The 22,616-nt window shown below is 45.9% G+C and overlaps 1 protein-coding gene across 1 annotated transcript in view; it reads left to right on the top strand.

Annotated features, from left to right (window-relative positions):
- Window positions 1-22,317, top strand: part of GJE1 (gap junction protein epsilon 1) — a 61,150-nt gene extending 38,833 nt beyond the window's left edge. Inside the window, exon 2 of the mRNA XM_044291713.1 lies at window positions 19,442-22,317. Within this exon, the coding sequence (XP_044147648.1) occupies window positions 19,442-19,837 (396 nt within the window). The 3' untranslated portion in view covers window positions 19,838-22,317. The remainder of the gene's footprint in view (window positions 1-19,441) is intronic.
- The last annotated feature ends 299 nt before the right edge of the window (window positions 22,318-22,616 follow it).

The raw sequence follows: 22,616 nt of genomic DNA, 5'->3' as shown, positions 1-22,616 counted from the left end.
GTAGAAATCAATAGTAAAGGGTGGGCCACGAAAAACAGAATCCTGTTTCCTTTGTGTGGAATAATGATGTACTTACCCATTAATTAGATGATGGAAGTGGTTTCTGTCAGTAGCTACGCAAAGTTGTTCATGACTTTATTATTTTTAGGAACATTTTCTGCAACACCAAATGTTCTATATTTATGAATTTTGCCTCTTATTTTTGTGTGCAGTGTATGCGAGACATCATAGTAGCTACTTTACACCTACAAGCTCAGGGAAACTAGGAGGTATAGAGCCTGTAACATAGCCCGTAGAAGGGAAATCTGGTGAATAATGCAGACAAGTCATATAATGGGCACATATAATGTTCTTCCTCATGTACACACAAGGCTTGTTGATCCAAGGAGTTATTCTGATTGCCTGATTTTCAGGAAGGAATTTTTTCCCCATAAACTGAGGAAAACTGACTTCTAGCTCATGAGGGTTTTCTTTGCCTTTCTCTGGATCAACTTTGCAGGAAACAGGCTGAACTGGATGGACAAACATATTTTTTCAGCCCTACAAACTGTGTTACTATGTAACATACAACAGCTTATTCCAAAATGACACCTGAAATGAAAGGTGCACATTCACAATAAAATGAAATATAGAGGAGGAAGAGAAGAGAAACAGAAAACAGTAAGTTATTCGATGGGAAAAGTAATCACTAAGAAGTAGATTGTAAGTTGGGGATGGATCAAGAGGGTACCTTATGATTGATTTGACAATTTTTAGAACTTTGGGGCAGATTTACCAATCCTGTCTAATACGGAGTGTGTAAATTACCAACTAAATAATCTAAACATGTGACAAATTGATCAAAGCAGCTCATGCGGAAAGATAAATCTGGTGCATCTTTAGGCACTTTTGCCTAACTTTACAGTACCTACTGGTCAGATTATTTTGTGGCACAATTCTGGCACACATTGGTTTGTCCTAAGCCATGGCCTTTTCTCCCTAAGCCATTCTTACTGCTTGAGTAAAAAAAAACATCTAACCCACATAATACATGTGGAACAAAACATGTATTGTATGCAAATTAAGATCAAATTCTGGCCTTTTCGGTTTAACAAGTCCTTGTCTTTTTGGTTTAACGAGTCTTAGCAAAGCTCTGAAAGTTGATAAGGAGAGTCTGTCTTCAGGGTGTGCTGTGGCAGCTATCATATATAGAGATATAGCAGAGCTGAGTGTGCTGGGACAGCTGTCATATAGAGATATAGCCGTGCTGGGTGTGTTAGGGCAGCTGTCGTGTATAGATGTACAGTTAGCCAGCTATAACAGTAGAAGTCTCATATTTTTTCAGTCAGCAGCAAGGCAGCTCTTGTGGTTAGGTGCTTTGCCTCTGATACAGAAGGTCGTGGTCGAATCCCAGCAGAAACTTTTCTGAAATACAAGCACTGACTCCATATATGGACATACAGGGCGGGACACAGGAAGAGGCTGCATCGCATGGAGGTAAGTAGAAGTGTTTATTTTATTTTTTTAATACCCGGCTGTTACCGCCATGGGGGGAGCGGGAGGCACTTGATACTGGCACATGGGGGGGAGGGGTTGGCACCTGATACTGGCACATGGGGGGAGAGAGGCACTTGATACTGGCACTTATTTTTGGGGGGGCACTATGATACTGGGACATGGGGGGGGGGAGGCCCTTGATACTGGCATGTGGGAGGTGGGTTTGGCACTTGATACTGGCACATGGGGGGCACTATGATACTGGGACATGGGGAGGAGAGAGAGGCACTTGATACTGGCATGTGGGGGGGGGGGGTTGGCACTTGATACTGGGACATGGGTGTGTTTGGCACTATGATACTGGCACATGGGGGAGGAGAGAGGCACTTATATACTGGCATGTGGGGGGGGGGGGTTGGCACTTGATACTGGCACATGGGTGGGTTTGGCACTATGATACTGTGTCAGGGGTGGGGAGTTTGTCCCAAAACTGTGGGATTTATGTGGACAAAATACTGGGCCCTTTTGTAACATCTTTGCCGTCCTACATTAGGGACACTGGAGACCTACTGGGGAAACTTGAAGATTTGTGTATTGAACCACACTGGTTCCTGGCCTCTGTGGATGTGGAGGCTCTCTACTCCTCCATTCCACACGAGCAGGGTCTCGCAGCAAGTCATCATTTCCTCAAGACTAGGGGCCTACAATTTAGCCAACACAACACCTTCACTCTTGAACTGTTAAGGTTTATCTTGGAGAGTAACTTCTTTCAGTTTGACGGACGTATCTACCACCAGCTCAGGGGCACTGCGATGGGCAGCTCTTGTGCGCCATCATACTCTAACCTGCTCCTGGGCTGGTGGGAGGAGTCCGTGGTGTTTGCCGAACCGCCACCATGGTTTGCCGGCAGGATCGCTCTCTGGTCACGCTACATCGACGATATCTTCGTGCTGTGGAGCGGACCAGAGAGCGATTTTGAGACTTTTGTCTCTGAACTGAACATCAACAGCTTTGGCTTGAGGTTTACCTCACTGATTGTTGAAGACTGCCTCCCGTTCCTGGACATTGTCATATGTAGGGACGGCAGGGGCGGGCTCAGTACTTCAATATACCGCAAACCCACCTCCACCAACTCCCTCCTTAGGTGGGTATCCCAACCGGACAGTACTTGAGACTTAAACGCAACTGTTCCGAATCCAGCGATTTCAGACGCCACGCAAAGGATCTGAGATCGAGATTCCGGGAAAGGGGATACCCTGACAGTACCCTGAGAGTGGCGTATGAAAAAACGAAATTGCGTACGCGGACTGAACTCCTCCACCCGCCAACGAGTGAAGCGAAGGAATCTGAAAGTACTGTCCGGTTGATTGGAACTTTTGACACAGCGGCCACCCAGGTAAGGCGGATTCTAGCACGACACTGGGGGACACTCTTGATGGACCCAGACCTCTCGGAAGTGTTGAACCCTAGTGTCTCATTGTCCTTCCGGAGAGGCAGGAATCTCCGTGACAGATTAGTGCATAGCCACTTCTCTCCATCAACAAAACCGCCAACTTGGCTAAACGCATCTGTGGCTGGGTGCCACAGATGTGGACACTGTAGTTTTTGTGGCAGTCTCTCACAGGGAAGGTCTTTTGTTGGTGAACCTTCAAACACTGTCTATCAGATTAAGGGTTTTATGAACTGCCGCACGACTGGCGTGATCTATCTGGCCACCTGCATATGCGGACTTCGGTATGTGGGCAAAACCTTTAGGGAATTGCGCAAACGCATGGGGGAACATCTCGGGGAATCCGAAATAATAAAGATACCCCCATAGCACATCATGTGCAGACATGCCATGACGGACGTACTTCAGCCATCTGTTTTATGGCCATAGAACGGGTGCCTAGACCTGTCCGGGGGGGAGACTGGAATAGGCGCCTGCTACAAAGGGAGTGCTGGTGGATTTTTACCCTGAAGACAGCTGCCCCCCATGGCCTCAATGAGCAACTTAACTTCAGTTGCTTTCTCTGAAGGCCCCTTGTTCCTTTTTCTCGTCCCAGTATAGGGACTTCCAGACATTTAACCCCTGTGGATTTGTGGTCCAATAGGGGAACGGTAGGTATATACTGCCACCATCCCCATTCTTATGAATAAAAAGGGATGGGCTGGGTGGGCTCCCTCTGGACCCAAGAGCAGTGCTTTCTGCTTCCCTCCCCATACCCCTGACTATTATTAACACTCCTTATCATTTGGAGGCTATTCCCTCCCCCCGCCCCCGTCACCCCGATATGGGTGGGGGGCGGGTGGGAGAAGGGAGGATGCAGCCCGTGGGAGCGGCTGTTCATGCTCCTGTGTGATGCTGCACTGCCTGACCTACAGGCCCACCTCACCATCAGGGGTGGACTAGTGCCTTCTGCGCTGGTCACATAAGAATTGGCCCCTGTAATAGTCTGCTATCCCATGGTGGGTGCAGCGTGCTGGCCACCTTGTGTGGAGGGACGCCTGTGCTCCCTATGTGGGCCTCTATAGCGCAGGTATACGTTTATGCGCATGTAAAATCTTCCGCTCATACGGCCGGACTAGCTTGTCTTTCTGTAAGGCGGAGGAACGTCTGTGCGTTCCACCCTGGAGCGCACTGGTGTGCATCTGCGCATGCGCGCTTCTTCACTGGTCACAAGGTGAAGGCACGTCTGTGCGTTCCGCTTTGGAGCGCACTGGGGCACATTTGCGCATGCGCGCCTTTTTCCGGTCATGTGACCGGCTTACCCTCTCCACTAACCACGTCATCCGGAGGCGCCGGATGACGGTTGCAGCATCTCACTCGGCCCTACAGCCTTTATAAAGGGGCACCACACGCCCCAGCAACTGCCGGTCACCCCACCACAGCGGATACCACCACCCTGGATCCTAGCTTGTTGGTGGCCCTCAGAGCCATACGCCGACCGATGCCACGCATATGTAAGTGACTAGCCTTCCATACCCCTTTGGGACAGATATTATGGGGGCCTATCTTTGTTATGTCACGCCATTTATTGTACATTCTGTATGTTTTATGTTATCTGCAGACTCAGTCAACCTGCCTGCAGTGTCCCCTGATGAATCCTAGGTTTTCCTGGGAGGAAACGCGTCGGGACGCATTAGCACCATCGTCACTCTACTCCTCAATCAGGTTTTTGGTGGCGGGGCTATATGTTCTGTGTAACATTGTGTATTCTTTTTTTCTCTACGGTTCAGGCTGTCAGCATTCGGACTGCCTGCGCTCTCCCTGTGTCTAGGGCCTCATTAGGGTCATTTACACAGGACGAGAGTTCCAGTCGGGGCCACCCCTTGCGGGGTTTTTTTTTTTTTGGACCCCGTCCCGTGGATTACCTAGTAGGGTCGGACCAGGCCAAGTAGGGAGGCAACAGGGTTAGTTTACCTTCCTTAACATAGCCGTACCCGACCTACCACTAGTGGTCTTGTCTACCATACACAGTACACCTAGACGGGATTGGCGCCTCAGTGTACCTCTGTGTGTATGTTGTACATGTTGTTTGTCTGTAGGGGCTGGTTTTATCTCCCTATAATTATTAAAGTTTCACGTTTTACTTAGTTTACTGCCCCTCTTAGTTTTTTCCCACTATGATACTGGCACATGGGGGGAGAGAGGCACTTGATACTGGCATGTGGGGGGGGGGGGGTTTGGCACTTGATACTGGCACATTGGGGGGGAGATGGCACTATGATACTGGGACATGTGGGGGGGAGGAGAGAGGCACTTGATACTGGCACATGGGTGGGTTTGGCACTATGATACTGGCACATGGGGGGAGAGAGGCACTTGATACTGGCATGTGGGGGGGGTTGGCACTTGATACTGGCACATTGGGGGGGGAGATGGCACTATGATACTGGGACATGTGGGGGGGAGGAGAGAGGCACTTGATACTGGCACATGATGGGGGGGCATCTATGGGGACACTTACTGGCACATTATTGGGGGGCATTATGGGGGACACTAGGCCGGCAGCCTATCAGAGGCCGGACACTGAGGGGCATCTACTGGGGCACTATATATGGGGCATTTTATACTGGTACATTATGGGGGGCACTAGCAGGAAGGGAGCACTATGGGGTAATTTACTGGGGGCACTATATAGGGGTATTTTATACTGGGACATTATAGGGGCACTATGGGAACATTAGCTCAACTGAGGGCATTACAAGAGGGTATTTTTGCACTGTCACATTATAAGGAGAATTATTACTACTGGGGGGAAATTATGGTGGGTTTTATTACTCCCCCATGGTATGACCCCCTAGTAGCAGCACCAGCCTCTCCCTGCTCTGCTATCCCTCTGCTCCTTCTCCAAATCCTTATTATGAAATCTTTCTCATTAGGATAAAACACAACATCAGCTCCACCGAGCCCCCGGCCAAGTGTTGAAGTGGTGTCAGAGATCCCCAAGGGCCAAGTAACTGTAAGTTTTCATATGAAATATGTTTATGTTATACACATATAGCCTACACTGTGCCACACAATATACAGTATACCGCTACACTGTGCCAAAGGAGTGGGGTTTACACAGGAGGAGGGAGGTGCGAAGCGCGCTGGAGGGGCCCTTACAAATATTTGCTGTGGGGCCCAGTCACTTCTAGTTACGCCCCTGACTCCAAGCACTCCACTTGACACCATACGCACTGCAGACCCTACGAACCGCCGCAGCTTGGTTGGGTTCTCACCGTCTACCCACGCTGGACCCAAGACCGGGCTTCAGCTTCCAGTGGGTGAACCTCTCCTACATCCAGAGAGCAGTAACCATGAACAAGCTCTTACAAGAGCTTATACTCAGGGGAGTATTGTGGTATAGCAATCCCATTCCCCAAACATGAGCCAAAACTTCATGAAGGTATAAAGCAGCCTCTTTATTTTAACACACAAGCATTTTATACACATCTTCCAGCAAGGTTACCACCCACAGGGTTTTGTAAAAACAGCCAATAACCACGTACAATACACTCAGACACTCCCACACAAAATCCTCCCCTCTGCCCGTGATAGAATTACCTCACACTGGGTTGGTGCAATCATCACAGGCAGGCAAATACACAATATCCTCTGTCTTGGAGACAACCGAGAAGTAATTCAATTATCTCTCAGGACAAAGGACATCGCCAATACACACAGAGAGACAATGGAACAGACCTCCCTACTCAACGTATACAATGTCCCACCCTTTTCAATACACATAGACATTTAACATCCCAAAATGGCACGAATTAGACTAGGGGTTCAAGTTAGTCCAAGTCCTTTGTGAACAAAGGAGGCCTGGCTGATGAGGGCCCATAATCCTGGGGCAAGAGGCTAGTAGCCAGGCCCCTCCAAAACCCAGTGGCGAGGTTGGTTTCACCACACATCTCCCCCTCCCAGGGAAGACTAACCAGATACCTGACCTCACGGTCAGTACCTGAGTTAGTCTGGCAGTCCAACCACAACCCAATACTGGACCTGTTGAATTTTGGGGCCTGGCTCTGTTCTGTATGTCCCCAGCTGTTGAGTGGGCATCTGCGACTCCTTGCTTCCTTGTGGTTCTCTAGCTTGGAGCTGTAGGTACTTGGTGGGCAGAGGCCGACTGCGCTCTGCCCAGATGCCAGCTCTTCCGCTGGGGTAGCCTGTGGGAAGTCCGGCTCTGGAGAAGAGGATAGGGGAGGGCAGAGGCGAGCGGCGGTCTGCCATGATGCCAGCGCTTCAGCTGGGGTGCATGGTGCCAACTCCCGCTGGGTAGTAAATGAACGGTTAGGGCAGAGGCCAGCGGCGCTTTGCTCTGATGCCAGCTCTTCTGCTGGAGAGGGGTCAGTGGGGTTTAAAGCCTTACCCACTACCCTCAGTATTGGGCTGGGAGAGAGCTGTGGAGGGGGGCTATCACTTACCCCCTCCTCTGGATACCCCATCTGCTGCTGGGGAGAGAGACCAACTGTCTCCTCTCCCTGTAGAGTATACTGCCACTGGGTAGTGAGACCGGCTGTCTCCACTACCAGTGATTCTGGTTGTTGCAGAGATGAGGGACCGACAATCTCCTCTCCCTGTACTCCCAGTGGCAGTTGGGGATCTGGGCCGCCTGCCCAGCCACCCTGTTGGGCTGGTGGAGTGACTACAGTCCCATCTCCACCTGCCGACTGGGGTTCCTCCCAGTACCAGTCTATGAAGTCCCCTACCTCCACAGTTGGTGAGGAAGTAGGGGATACCTCAGCTGTGACTTGCCAGGGGTAGGGCTGCAGGTCTGGGCCTGGTATCCAACTGTCTTGTATCTTGCGCTGGGCTTGAATGGAGCGAAACAACAGTTGATAATCTTGCTCCAGCTCCCACTCCCTTTGGACCAGAAAGGTCAGATCTGCCCTCACCCCACTAGTTGTAGGCCAATTGTGCAAGTCCCCCCTGTAGTCAGTAATGTCCCAAAATCTAGACTCTTCTGTGCTCCCAAAGTCAATGTCTTCAAAAGACTCCCACAATAAACCAGGGCCATTATATTTCTCACCTTCGGGCTTGGCGTACTCCTCTATCCATGGAGACTGTCGTACTGTGTCCCACCATTGTGCTTGGTAAGCGTCATCCAGCCAGGTTTCCTGCCATACCATTGTCTCAAGCTCTGACACCCACTCCATCCATGGTTGCTCTCCCAGTAGAGGTAGTCGCAGAGCCAATCGCATTCATAATCTCTGCTCCTCACTGGGAAGACTCTCACCCCTCCGACACTGAACGTCCTCCAGGGCCTGGTGCCATACGCCTTTCCGCTCGGCATCCCTGTAATCAGGGTGATCTTCCTCATGGAATGCTGTGCAGGAACCAACGGCATCCATATTGCTGTAGCCAGGGGCGCTGTACGGATACTAGCGTTGCCCTCAATTGTAAAATCCACGAACGGTGTCTCTGAGCTGCTTCTCCTCTCACTAGGACGCCATCCCACTGCTTGCCACCAATGTAACAGATCTCCTGGCACCCCGACCGGGTACCTCCGTCGATAGATGCTCCTAGTGCTTTCCGAGGACTCCAAGCACTCCACTTGACACCATATGCACTGCAGACCTCACGAACCGCCGCAGCTTGGTTGGGGTCTCACCGTCCACCCATGCTGGACCCAAGACCGGGCTTCAGTTTCCAGTGGCAGCGCAATAGTACCCTCTCTAACGTTGTCTTATTGTTGACTTGATGTGGCAGGGAAATGGTGGCGAGTTGTTCTCATCTTTGTCTTTACACACAGAATGTTGTGTGATGTAAATAGATTTATTACCTGCGGCACTTCCGGGAGCTTTTGGCCTGCTGTGACAGTATATTCATCAGCACAGGAATGAGCAGCAGCCTCCTTCTGTGCTGATGTTGTGTAATCCAGTCAGGGCAGGGGTGGGATTCAAATTTTTAACAACACGACAACACGTTCCGTATTCAATGGCAGACATGCGGCATTAGAAATACACCATACACAGTTGCAAGAAAAAATATGTGAACCCTTTAGAATGATATGGATTTCTGCACAAATTTGTCATAAAATGTGATCTGATCTTCATCTAAGTCACAACAATAGACAATCACAGTCTACTTAAACTAATAACACACAAATAATTAAATGTTACCATGTTTTTATTGAACACACCATGTAAACATTCACAGTGCAGGTGGTTAGAAGTATATGATCCATTGGATTTAATAACTGGTCGAACCTCCTTTGGCAGCAATAACTTCAACCAAATGTTTCCTGTAGTTGCAGATCAGATGTGCACAATGGTCAGGAGTAATTCTTGACCATTCCTCTTTACAGAACTGTTTCAGTTCAGCAATATTCTTGGGATTTCTGGTGTAAATAGCTTTCTTGAGGTCATGCCACAACATCTCAATCGGTTTGAGGTCAGGACTCTGACTGGGCTACTCCAGAAGGCGTATTTTCTTCTGTTTAAGCCATTCTGTTGTTGATTTACTTCTATGCTTTGGGTCGTTGTCCTGTTGCAACACCCATCTTCTGTTGAGCTTCAGCTGGTGGACAGATGGCCTTAAGTTCTCCTGCAAAATGTCTTGATAAACTTGGGAATTCATTTTTCCTTTGAAGATGGCAATCCATCCAGGCCCTGACACAGCAAAGCAGCCTCAAACCATGATGCCCCCACCACCATACTTCACAGTTGGGATGAGGTTTTGATGTTGGTGTGCTGTGCCTCTTTTTCTCCACACATAGTGTTGTGTGTTTTTTCCAAACAACTCAACTTTGGTTTCATCTGTCCACAGAATATTTTGCCAGTACTGCTGTGGAACATCCAGGTGCTCTTGTGCAAACTGTAAACGTGCAGCAATGTTTTTTTTGGACAGCAGTGGTATCTATGGTATCCTCCCATGAAATTCATTCTTGTTTAGTGTAACAGGGATGTTGGCATATGCCAGAGACTTTTGTAAGTCTTTAGCTGACACGCTAGGATTCTTCTTCACCTCATTGAGCAGTCTGCTCTGTGCTCTTGCAGTCATCTTTACAGGACGGCCACTCCTAGGGAGAGTAGCAGCAGTGCTGAACTTTCTCCATTTATAGACAATTTGTCTTACTGTGGACTGATGAACAGCAAGGCTTTTGGAGATACTTTTATAATCCTTTCCAGCTTTATGCAAGTCAACAATTCTTAATCGTAGGTCTTCTGAGGGCTCTTTTGTGCGAGGCATTATTCACATCAGGCAATGCTTCTTGTGAAAAGCAAACCCAGAACTGGTGTGTGTGTGTGTGTTTTGTATAGGGCAGGGCAGCTGTAACCAACACCTCCAATCTCATCTCATTGATTGGACTCCAGTTGGCTGACACCTCACTCCAATTAGCTCTTGGAGATGTCATTAGTCTAGGGGTTCACATACTTTTTCCACCTGCACTGTGAATGTTTACATGGTGTGTTCAATAAAAACATGGTAACATTTAATTATTTGTGTGTTATTAGTTTAAGCAGACTGTGATTGTCTATTGTTGTGACTTAGATGAAGATCAGATCACATTTTATGACCAATTTGTGCAGAAATCCATATAATTCCAAAGGGTTCACATACTTTTTCTTGCAACTGTATACACAACACACATACATAAATACACCATGTACACATTACACACACATAAATACACCATATATACACACCACACACAGAAATACACCATATATATACTACACACACATATCTCTCAACTTTAAAAAAAAACACAGATGCACATCAGTTGCGCGCTTAACGCAACATAGCAATTTTCTTTTTTTTACGTTAAGCCACACCTCTACCTATGCCCAGTGTCTATCTATGCTCATATACTATACATATGTCCTAATGCTTCCCAGTCCCCTTTGTGACCCCACACAGTAGTTATACCGAATCAGGGATGGTTGGGAGTGTATGCATACATGAACAGACCATGTATACACGACGCACACATCATATGTCTACTACACACAAATACATCAGTTATACGCTACGCACATTAAATAAATACACCATATACTGTATACACTACACACACAAATACACCACATATACAATACACTCATATATACATAATATATACCCCTTACACTCACTTTACATACACCGTGTATATATATGCTACACACAAATACACCATATATACGCCACTTACATATAAATATGCATACACCATATATAGTGTGCACTACACACCTACATACACCATATACAAACACGTATTGTAAGTACTATACACCATACAGTATATACAGTGGCGGAAATAATTATTTGACCCCTCACTGATTTTGTAAGTTTGTCCAATGACAAAGAAATGAAAAGTCTCAGAACAGTATCATTTCAATGGTAGGTTTATTGTAACAGTGGCAGATAGCACATCAAAAGGAAAATCGAAAAAATAACTTTAAATAAAAGATAGCAACTGATTTGCATTTCATTGAGTGAAATAAGTATTTGAACCCCTACCAACCATTAAGAGTTCTGGCTCCCACAGAGTGGTTAGACACTTCTACTCAATTAGTCACCCTCATTAAGGACACCTGTCTTAACTAGTCACCTGTATAAAAGACACCTGTCCACAGAATCAATCAATCAAGCAGACTCCAAACTCTCCAACATGGGAAAGACCAAAGAGCTGTCCAAGGATGTCAGAGACAAAATTGTAGACCTGCACAAGGCTGGAATGGGCTACAAAACCATTAGCAAGAAGCTGGGAGAGAAGGTGACAACTGTTGGTGCGATTGTTCGAAAATGGAAGGAGCACAAAATGACCATCAATCGACCTCGCTCTGGGGCTCCACGCAAGATCACACCTCGTGGGGTGTCAATGGTTCTGAGAAAGGTGAAAAAGCATCCTAGAACTACACGGGAGGAGTTAGTTAATGACCTCAAATTAGCAGGGACCACAGTCACCAAGAAAACCATTGGAAACACATTACACCGCAATGGATTAAAATCCTGCAGGGCTCGCAAGGTCCCCCTGCTCAGGAAGGCACATGTGCAGGCCCGTCTGAAGTTTGCCAATGAACACCTGAATGATTCAGAGAGTGACTGGGAGAAGGTGCTGTGGTCTGATGAGACCAAAATAGAGCTCTTTGGCATTAACTCAACTCGCTGTGTTTGGAGGAAGAAAAATGCTGCCTATGACCCCCAAAACACCGTCCCCACCGTCAAGCATGGGGGTGGAAACATTTTGCTTTGGGGGTGTTTTTCTGCTAAGGGCACAGGACAACTTATTCGCATAAACGGGAAAATGGACAGAGCCATGTATCGTGAAATCCTGAGCGACAACCTCCTTCCCTCTGCCAGGAAACTGAAAATGGGTCGTGGATGGGTGTTCCAGCACGACAATGACCCAAAACATACAGCAAAGGCAACAAAGGAGTGGCTCAAGAAGAAGCACATTAAGGTCATGGAGTGGCCTAGTCAGTCTCCGGACCTTAATCCAATCGAAAACCTATGGAGGGAGCTCAAGCTCAGAGTTGCACAGAGACAGCCTCGAAACCTTAGGGATTTAGAGATGATCTGCAAAGAGGAGTGGACCAACATTCCTCCTAAAATGTGCGCAAACTTGGTCATCAATTACAAGAAACGTTTGACCTCTGTGCTTGCAAACAAGGGTTTTTCCACCAAGTATTAAGTCTTTTTTTGTTAGAGGGTTCAAATACTTATTTCACTCAATGAAATGCAAATCAGTTGCTATCTTTTATTTAAAGTTATTTTTTCGATTTTCCTTTTGATGTGCTATCTGCCACTGTTACAATAAACCTACCATTGAAATGATACTGTTCTGAGACTTTTCATTTCTTTGTCATTGGACAAACTTACAAAATCAGTGAGGGGTCAAATAATTATTTCCTCCACTGTAAATTACACATAGACTACACTTACAGTAGATACACCTTCACTGTATGCATTATATAAACATTTTGTATCTTGTAGCTGGTTGGATATTTAGCCCCCACAGGAACTGTAGTGTTGGTGAGCTCAGAGCTTGAAGGGGCAGCAAAGTAGAGGCTGGTACATTAGAGGTCAGCTGATGATTGGCTCAATAGCCATATGACATCTAATGAGAAGGCCTGATTATTCGACTTATTACCCGATGCCCCAATTCTGCTGCTACCCCCAGTATTCTGCCCACTGTGCTCCCCCATATACTATACTGCAGAAACAATAATGCTATGCAGATAGTCCCCCCAAAGTAATAGCAAACCCCAAAGCCCCACCATTAGTTATAATTCTCTCTCAGAGTGCCCTCCTTATTAATAGTGCTCCTAAGAGAGTCTTCGTTAGTACTAGTGCCTTCCATATTGTACCAAATAATAATGCACCCATAGTACCCACAGTAATAATGATGGCCCCTTAGTAGAAAATATTTCCCCCAAAGTGTCTCCAGTAGGTATTATACTATATAGGTCCCGCAGTAATCATGCTCTCATTTAGTACCCTAGTACTTATAATGCTCCCCAACAGTTATAATGCCCCTGTAGTGCTCACAATAATTATAATGCCTGTATAGTGCCTATAATAGTTATAATGCCTGTAATAAATATAAATACCCCCACACAATGCCTGTAATAGTTATAATTGCCCCCATACTGCATGTAATAGTTATAAGGCCCCCACACTACCTGTAATACTTAGAAGGCCCCTACATTGCCTTTAATAGTTATAAATGTCCCCACACTACCTGTTAGGCCTCATGCACACGACAGTATTTTTTCACTGTCCGCAAAACGGGGTTCCGTTGGTCCGTGATCCGTGACCGTTTTTTTCGTCCGTGGGTCTTCCTTGATTTTCGGAGGATCCACGGACATGAAAAAAAAGTCGTTTTGGTGTCCGCCTGGCCGTGCGGAGCCAAACGGATCCGTCCTGAATTACAATGCAAGTCAATGGGGACGGATCCGTTTGACGTTGACACAATATAGTGCAATTGCAAACGGATCCGTCCCCATTGTCTTTCAATGTAAAGTCTGGAGTCCCTTTATACCATCTGATCTGAGTTTTCTCCAATCCGATGGTATATTTTAACTTGAAGCGTCCCCATCTCCATGGGAACGCCTCTATGATAGAATTTACTGTCGGATATGAGTTACATCGTGAAAACTCATATCCGACAGTATATTCTAAAACAGAGGCGTTCCGATGGTGATGGGGACGCTTCTAGTTAGAATATACTACAAACTGTGTACATGACTGCCCCCTGCTGCTTGGCAGCACCCGATCTCTTACAGGGGTCCGTGATCAGCACAATTAACCCCTCAGGTGCCGCTCCTGAAGGGGTTAATTGTGCGTATCATAGCCCCCTGTAAGAGATAAGGGACTGCCAGGCAGCAGACCCCCCCTCCCCAGTTTGAATATCATTGGTGGCCAGTGCGGCCCCCCCGCCCCCCTCCCTCCCTCTATTGTAATAATAGCATTGGTGGCCAGTGTGCGCCCCCCCGCCCCCCCCTCTATTGCATTAACATTGGTGGCAGTGTGCGCCCCCCCGCCCCTCCCCTTCCTCCCTCTATTGTTTTAATACATTGATGGCAGTGTGCGGCCTCTGCTCTCCCCCCCCCCCGATCATTGGTGGCAGCGGAGTAGAAGCATCATACTTACCTGGCTGCTGGCTGCTGCGATCTCTGTGTCCGGCCGGGAGCTCCTCCTACTGGTAAGTGACAGGTCTGTGCGGCGCATTGCTGTCACTTACCAGTAGGAGGAGCTCCCGGCCGGACACAGACATCGCAGCAGCCAGCAGGTAAGTATGATGCTTCTACTACTGCTAAGGCTAAGTAACCATGGCAACCAGGACTGCAGTAGCGTCCTCGTTGCCATGGTTACCGATCGGAGCCCCAGCGATTAAACTGGGACTCCAATCGGAACTCCGCTGCCACCAATGATCGGGGGGGGGGGGGGAGAGGGGAGGCCGCACACTGCCACCAATGTATTAAAAGAATAGAGAGAGGAAGGGGGGGCGCACACTGCCACCAATGTATTAAAACAATAGAGGGAGGGGCGCACACTGCCACCAATGTTAATGCAATAGAGGGAGGAAGGGGGGGGTGCACACTGTGCCACCAATGCTATTATTACAATAGAGGGAGGGCGGGGGGGGGGGGGGCGCACACTGTGCCACCAATGTTATTAATTCAATAGAGGGAGGGAGGGGGGGGCGCACTGGCCACCAATTAAATTTAAACTGGGGAGGGAGAAGGGGGTCTGCCCCCTGCTGCCTGGCAGCCCCGGATCTCTTACAGGGGGCTATGATAGCACAATTAACCCCTTCAGGTGCAGCACCTGAGGGGTTAATTGTACGGATCACGGCCCTGTAAGAGATCGGGTGCTGCCAGGCAGCAGGGGGCAGTCATGTACACAGTTCGTTGTATATTCTAACTAGAAGCGTCCCCATCACCATGGGAACGCCTCTGTGTTACTGTCGGAAGTGAAAACTCAGCTCTGAAAAAGCTTTTATGCAGACGGATCTTCGGATCCGTCTGTATGAAAGTAACCTACGGACACGGATGCCAATCTTGTGTGCATCCGTGTTCTTTCACGGACCCATTGACTTGAATGGGTCCGTGAACCGTTGTCTGTCAAAAAAATAGGACAGGTCATATTTTTTTGACGGACAGGATACACGGATCACGGTCTCGGCTGCAAAACGGTGCATTTTCCGATTTTTCCACGGACCCATTGAAAGTCACGGAAAACCCATTGAAAAAAAACGGAAAACGGCGCAACGGCCACGGATGCACACAACGGTCGTGTGCATGAGGCCTAATAGTTATAAATGCCTCCACGTCGCCTGTAATAGTTATAATGCCCCCACATAGCCTATAATAGTTATAATGGCCCCACACTGCCTGGAATAGTTATAATTAGAGATGAGTACATTTCAAAAAAAATTGATTTGGCCGGTTCGCTGACTTTTCCAAAAAGATTCAATTCGATCCGAATTTAGTCGTGGTGAATCACGTTAAAAAACAGCTATTTCCTGGCTGCAGAGAGCCTATATAGTGATGAAGAACACTGTGCCTTGCAGAAACACACATAGGGAGTCTGCTGTGATAGTGAAACAACACTGTGAGTCAATATGACACGCAGTAAGCAGGCTTCGCTCTTAGAATCACTGCACACTTCACTTATTTGGGCAGTTATGGGGCCAAAACTGACCAACTAAATGTGAACTCAGCCTTATAGGTCAATGTTAGCGCCAAGTATAAAGAACTGTGCAGAGGCCCAAGATCCTACTATAGCGTTAAAGAGTGCACTTTTTTTACACCATCATCAGCTGATTGCACATAGATGTCTACAGAACCTGTTCTATTAAACGCTTATACAAGTAGAACCCCTCTGACAGAGTGGAGAGGGTGTCAGCAATAAGTTTATGTTGCCGTCACTGATTATTTTGTCCTTCCTATGATCTGTCAGAAAAATAACACAAAAAAAAATGGATCCTGTCTGTTGAGCTTCTGCCTTCACTCGGTCAGCATTTGGTAAGTAATCCATCAGTATTGCTAAAGCCCCCCAAATAACAGGAGTGGATCCAAAACAGAGATGACACGTGAATGGAATATTTGCATGTCTTCTGTGTTTTGTACCCACTCCTGCTTTTGGTTACCAAATCATAAGCCAATTCTCATGCAAAATAGGGACCATGTCATACAGGCCTTACAGCTGCTACATAGACAGGATCCGTTGTGCTTCTCATTTTTCCTTCCTTCTGACAGATCAGAAGAAGGGTCAAATGAATTATGATGTCAACCAGGCCAAAAAGGCTAAATAGTGGCCCAGTCATTGAGTGGGGAGGGTGGGAACAGCATGAGCAGTCCACAGAGTTGCCCAATGACAGAGTGTTGAGGTGGCAGCAGCATGAGGAAACCACAGAGTGGTGAGGTGGCAGCAGCATGAGGAGGCCACAGAGTGGTGATGTGGCAGCAGCATGAGGAGACCAAGGAGTGGCCCAGTGACAGAGTGGGGACGCAATACCAGTACCAGCTGGTGGGTGGCAGTAGGAGCACATGGCAGCAGGTGTGGCATTAGGCAGCATCAGAATAGAATCTGAAGCAGGTAGCCTGAAGAAAGAGGTCTCTTTTGACAAAGTTTAGGTGTGGCACCATAGATGATCTAGTCTGATGCATCAGGCACTGGTGTTTGAAAATCCTGGCTGATTCACGCTTGATTCATCTTCACAAGGGTCAGTTTCTCCACATTTTGGGTGGACAGGCCAGTTATCCTTCGGGTAACTATGGCCCCTGCCGCACTAAACACCCGCTCTGATGCCACACTGATGGCCGGGCAGGAAATCTTCTCCAGGGCAAACTCGGCCAGTTGCGGCCACAAATCGAGTTTGGCTGCCCAGTAGTCCAGGGGATCTTCGATGATGCAGTGGCAGGGTGCAGTCCAAGTATGCCACAACCTGCTAGTTTAGGTTCTGCTTTATGTCTAGCTGGTGCTGCTGGTGAGTAGTTTCTTCAGTAGGTGGGTGAAGAAAACTGCTCATCGGCGACTCTAGACTTAAGTTGCTGCTGATGGAGCTGCTACTGCTCCTGCACCCCCCCCCAGGCAGCCATGGCAGTGGACCGTGAGCGCAGAGTGCGTCAGACCTGTGTGAGAATGGGTGAGGATGGGCGATGGCGCACATAGGCAATGGCTAACGGACTTCATTGGATATCTCAATAGTAGTTCAGTTTGTCCTCCCTCTCAGCAGGTGTAAAAAAAGCCTCCATTTTCAACCGGCAGTGAGGGTCTAACATGATGGAGAGCCAGTAGTCATCCCTCTGCCAAATGGTGACAATTCGGCTGTCACTTCGAAGCAACTGAGCATGCATCGGGACTCCCTGCCTCCATCTCCACTGCATACTGCCACTGTGTGTCTGGGTCAGCTGCCTCGTCTTCCTCATCACCCTGTAACTCCTCCGGCTGCTCCTTCTCCTCCTCTCCTGTCACCCGTGTAGAAAAAACTGCCATTTCTCTACGCATTGCTTGTGCTAGAATATCCTCCTCCTATTCCTCCTTTAGTTCAGCCCCCACAGGGCTCATGTGGCCATGACATGTAGTCGCCATGTCCCCTGTCCCCTGGCCAGACAGATTTAGCGGCATCTGTTCCATGACATGAATCAGTGGAATGACGTTGTTCATCCCGTAGTCCATGCTACTGACAAATAAAGTGGCCTCCTCAAAGGACCCGAGCAAACTGCAGCTGTCACGCACAAGCTGCCACTGGCTTACATCGATGTTACACAGGGGAGTTCCTCTGTCTGTCTGTATCGTCAAAAAATCGCTTATGGCCTTTCTCTGTTCATATAACCAGTCCAACATATGGAGGGTGGAATTCCAACGGGTGGAAACGTCGCATATCAGCCTATGTTGGGGTACACTGTTCTGCTGCAGCTCAAGAAGGGTGTGCATTGCGGTGTACGAGTGGCGGAAGTGCATGCAAAGTTTCCTGGCCATCTTTGAGATGGGGTGAAGACTTCAGGAACCGCTTTATGACCAGATTGAACACGTGCGCATGGCTCAGCCTTCCTTGACCTATTAATAACCCCCCCAAAAAATATAACAATTACAATTCACTGCAGAACAGCTAATAGAACGTACATATCTTTCCTATTAATGCACCCCATAAGTGGCTCTAGTACAATGTTACTTCACTGCAGAACGGCAATTAAGACATATATTTTTTTCTAATAATAAACTGCCCCCCCCCCCCAAAAAAATATAACAATCACAATTCACCGCAGAACGGCTAATAGGACATACATATCTTTCCTATTAATACACCCCATAAATGGCTATAGTACAATGTAACTTTACAGCTGAACGGCAATTATGACATTATATATATATCCTATTAATACACCCCCCTAAAAAAATGTAAAATCAATGCAGAACTGCCAATAAGACGTACGTATATTTCCTATTAATACACCCTGTAAATGGCTGTAGTACAATGTAACTTCACTGCTGAATGGCAATTTTTCCATTTTTTCCCCTATTAATACACCCCCCAAAAAATAAAACCAATCAAAATTCACAGCAGAACGGCTAATAGGACGTACCTATCTTTCCTATTATTACACCCTGTAAATGGCTGTAGTGCAATGTAACTTCGCCGCAGAACGGCAATTATGACATATATTGTTTCCTGAGAGTCTCAGATTTTATCATATCAGAGTGAGGACTTTTCTATATATAATGTTTGCATCTATTGTGTTAGTGCATTATTTTCTAGGACTTTTCTGCAAAAACAAGCCCTCATATGGCTACATAGACAGAAAAATAAAAAAGTTATAGCTCTTGGACAATAAAAAAAAAGCCAGCTCATTAAGGCCTAAAACAGGCTGGTCATTAAGGGGTTAAATATATATGCAAAGGTATTTGTGAACACTGCATAACAACGCTTATAAGACATTTACTATTTGGTAGAAAGACAACCCCTAATTTTTACAGCATATTTAATAATAGGCTTATTTTCTAAATGTTAATCACCATTGCAATAGTAAAACATTGTTTTGTTTTTTTCTCCAGGTATTTTGGGCCCTACAGCTTGTTACTGTATTAGTTCCAGGAGCAATTTTCCATCTCTATGCAGCCTGTAAGAGTATTGATCAAGAGGATATTCTCCAGAAGCCTGTTTACACAGTTTTTTATATCATCTCTGTACTATTAAGGATTACTTTGGAAGTAGTAGCCTTTTGGTTACAGAGTCATCTCTTTGGCTTTCAAGTGAATCCAGTTTTTAAATGTGATGCAGGAAGCCTAGATAAAAAATATAATTTTACCAGATGCATGGTACCAGAACACTTTGAGAAAACAATCTTCCTAATTGCTATGTATACATTTACTGTAATTACAATAGTATTGTGTGTCGCTGAGATTTTTGAGATCTTGTATAGGCGGTTGGGATTCCTAAACAATCAGTAACCTACAGTACGTGCCACCTATTATGTTTTAATGCAGGAGTTTGTTTGCTATATTTTATGTGGCAACACTGATTGCATGTATTTTACTGTAAATATGTACATAAGGAGCTATTAGCAAATCATAGAATAATTTTGTCTGAAAAGTTGGAAGGAACATTTTCAGTTGAAGATAAAGTAGTTTTAACACTAACATGACATGTAGAAAACAAAGGTTTATTGCTGTGATGAACAAGTTCATTATTTTTTTTTTGTTTACCATTTTGGGAGACCAGCAAAAATTGATGCTTCCTTTTGGCAAAAAGAACTATTCTTACAACTCAGTACATATCTTTTGTGATATGTACTGCATTTGGATTTAATATACATACTAACAATCATCACAATGAATAAAAGGCCAACAAATGTAACAAAAATTAGCATTTAAAGGGTCTTTCCAGCTAGAAAAATATCTGTGTGTTTTAAAAACAGAGGAAATACAGCTTATTAATCAACAAAGGTGTCCTAATCTCCTGCTGTCAGTCCTGGCACTTCCATTTCTGTCGTGCTTTCAACTGCTCTGAGAAGGTGGCTGACTGACTGGCACATTTCAGTACCGAAGCCAGTCCCTTTTCCTGTCATGGCTGATGCAAGGACAGTGAAGGGTGCTGGCTTAGCTATTAGAATAGTTCAGTCAGCCAGACGCCTTCACACAAAACATAGGTCCCATGCCAACTCAGGAAACTCTCCTCTGTCGACTCCAAGCCGGAAGTGGAGGCACTGGGATAATGGCCGACAGCAGGAGATCCATGGTACTCTCGTTAATTCAACTATATTAGTAAGTGATATATTTTGTCAAACACATAGGGGGAGATTTATTAAGACTGGTGCTTTCTGCACCGGTCTTGATATCCGCCTCGCTGCCAGAGGATGCCCTTATTTATGACGAGGTACACGGTGTCTAAAACGCGGATCTTAATAAATGACCCCCTATGTGTTTGCCACTAATGAACTATGACTTTTTTTTTACATTTTACACCTCTCTTGCCACTTTCCCTAAAAAGGGCATGGCCAGCTGTCCCAACTAATTTATCTTCATTTAGATCAGTTGTCTGGTGCAAATGAAGCCAGATATCTACGGCAGCGCTGAGCTGTTGTTAATTTCTGTTAAGACGCATGAACTGCATGAAGATTTGCCTAAATTATGACGAGGCGTGCGTCTCATCATAAATTAAGCAGTGCAGGGGATATCAAGAGTGGCGCAGAAAGTGTCGATCTTGATAAAGCTCATCCTATATATTTCCTTTTTTCGAAATTTCATTTGCACCATAAATATGACATAAATGAAGATACATTTGTTGCTGCATCTGGCTACACCCCTTCTCACCCTTGCCACATCCCCTTTATGTAAAGTGGCGAGGGCAGTGTAAAAACTGTTCTTTGTGACTTTTTAACACCGATTTTCTGGCGCAGGGATATGATAAATCTCCTCATACTGTATAAAGAGAATTTTTACTAGCTGAGCAATCGTTTTAAGACTTTTTTTTATAGTTTCTTTATTCTCCACAAACATATCCATGTAAACTGTTTATTATTCTCTTATCTAGCAGATCAGTTATAAAATGAAAACCCATTTCAACAACGATTTTTTTAGCCAAGTCAATGACACATTCTGTCACAAGTATACATAATCACAGCCTGATATCATTTTAAGTTTACGTCTAGCCGGTAATGTCTGAAAACACGATAGCTACTGGTAATGGATTATTTACCATAAAATCCAATTTGTGCAGTGAATTACCATTATGAGAGTCAAAAAGCCAAGCATTGTCACTTGGTAAGCATGAATGACTTATATTTTTAGCTTAATAAGAATAATTTAGTATGTGTTTTCTATTTGTAATAGCCAATATTGTATTGTCACTGAAATGCTGAGTTATATTTTTGCTCGTATCTCTGTTTTTATATCCGCAAATAAGTTAAAATGTTAAGCAGTCTCAGTGGATAAACATATGGAAGCACACTTCAGGCAATTGCTGATTAAATAAGGCATCCAATGCCTTCAAATTGCTTTCATAAATATCTTTCAGTCAACCAAAAAAAAAAAGTTACTGCAACTGGTTAAAGCTGGCCATCCACTACAGATTCTGGATAATAAAAAGGATGATTTGGAGACATACCTAGCAACGTCTTTCCATAACACGAATCAGCATAAGAGATGCTGACATAATAAAAATATCTGTGGAAAGATCTGAATACAGATCAGAGCAGCGATTGATCAGTTTTATTGTTTTCATCTAAAATGTCAACCTTCACAGACCAACCCTGAAAGATGAGAAAACTGAAATGATAAATGGCATGGCCAGCTTAGGGTACGGGGTTTAACCCGGTTATGGCATTTATTGGTCATGAAAGTGTGAACAGTGGGGATTAAACTTCACGGATCAGTAGAATGGGCCAACCAGCCAACTGTGTTTTTTCTTATTGGCTCTTCCTAAGGTTGGACCCAACCAGCATATATTGTATGGCCTGTCTTAAAGGGTTTCTACCACCAGATTTTCACCTATTTAGCTGTCTGACACTAGCGATCTGCTAGTGTCTGCTGTACCTAACCATGTTCATGTATTACCTTTGTCTGGAGCAGTTAAGCTTAAAAACGTAGTTTTATTGATATGCAAATGAGCCTCTAGGTGCTAGGGGGGCGTCTTTTCAGCACCTAGAGGCTCCGTCTACTCACTATTTCTGCCGCCCTGCGCGTCCCTCCAGCTCGTCCCTCTCCTCTAGATTGACAGCCTACTTCTCTC

This window comes from Bufo gargarizans, chromosome 4, assembly GCF_014858855.1.
Source record: "Bufo gargarizans isolate SCDJY-AF-19 chromosome 4, ASM1485885v1, whole genome shotgun sequence".
Taxonomy (NCBI): domain Eukaryota; kingdom Metazoa; phylum Chordata; class Amphibia; order Anura; family Bufonidae; genus Bufo; species Bufo gargarizans.
Note: the sequence above shows the minus strand (reverse complement) of the source record. Positions and strands in the feature narration are given on the sequence as shown.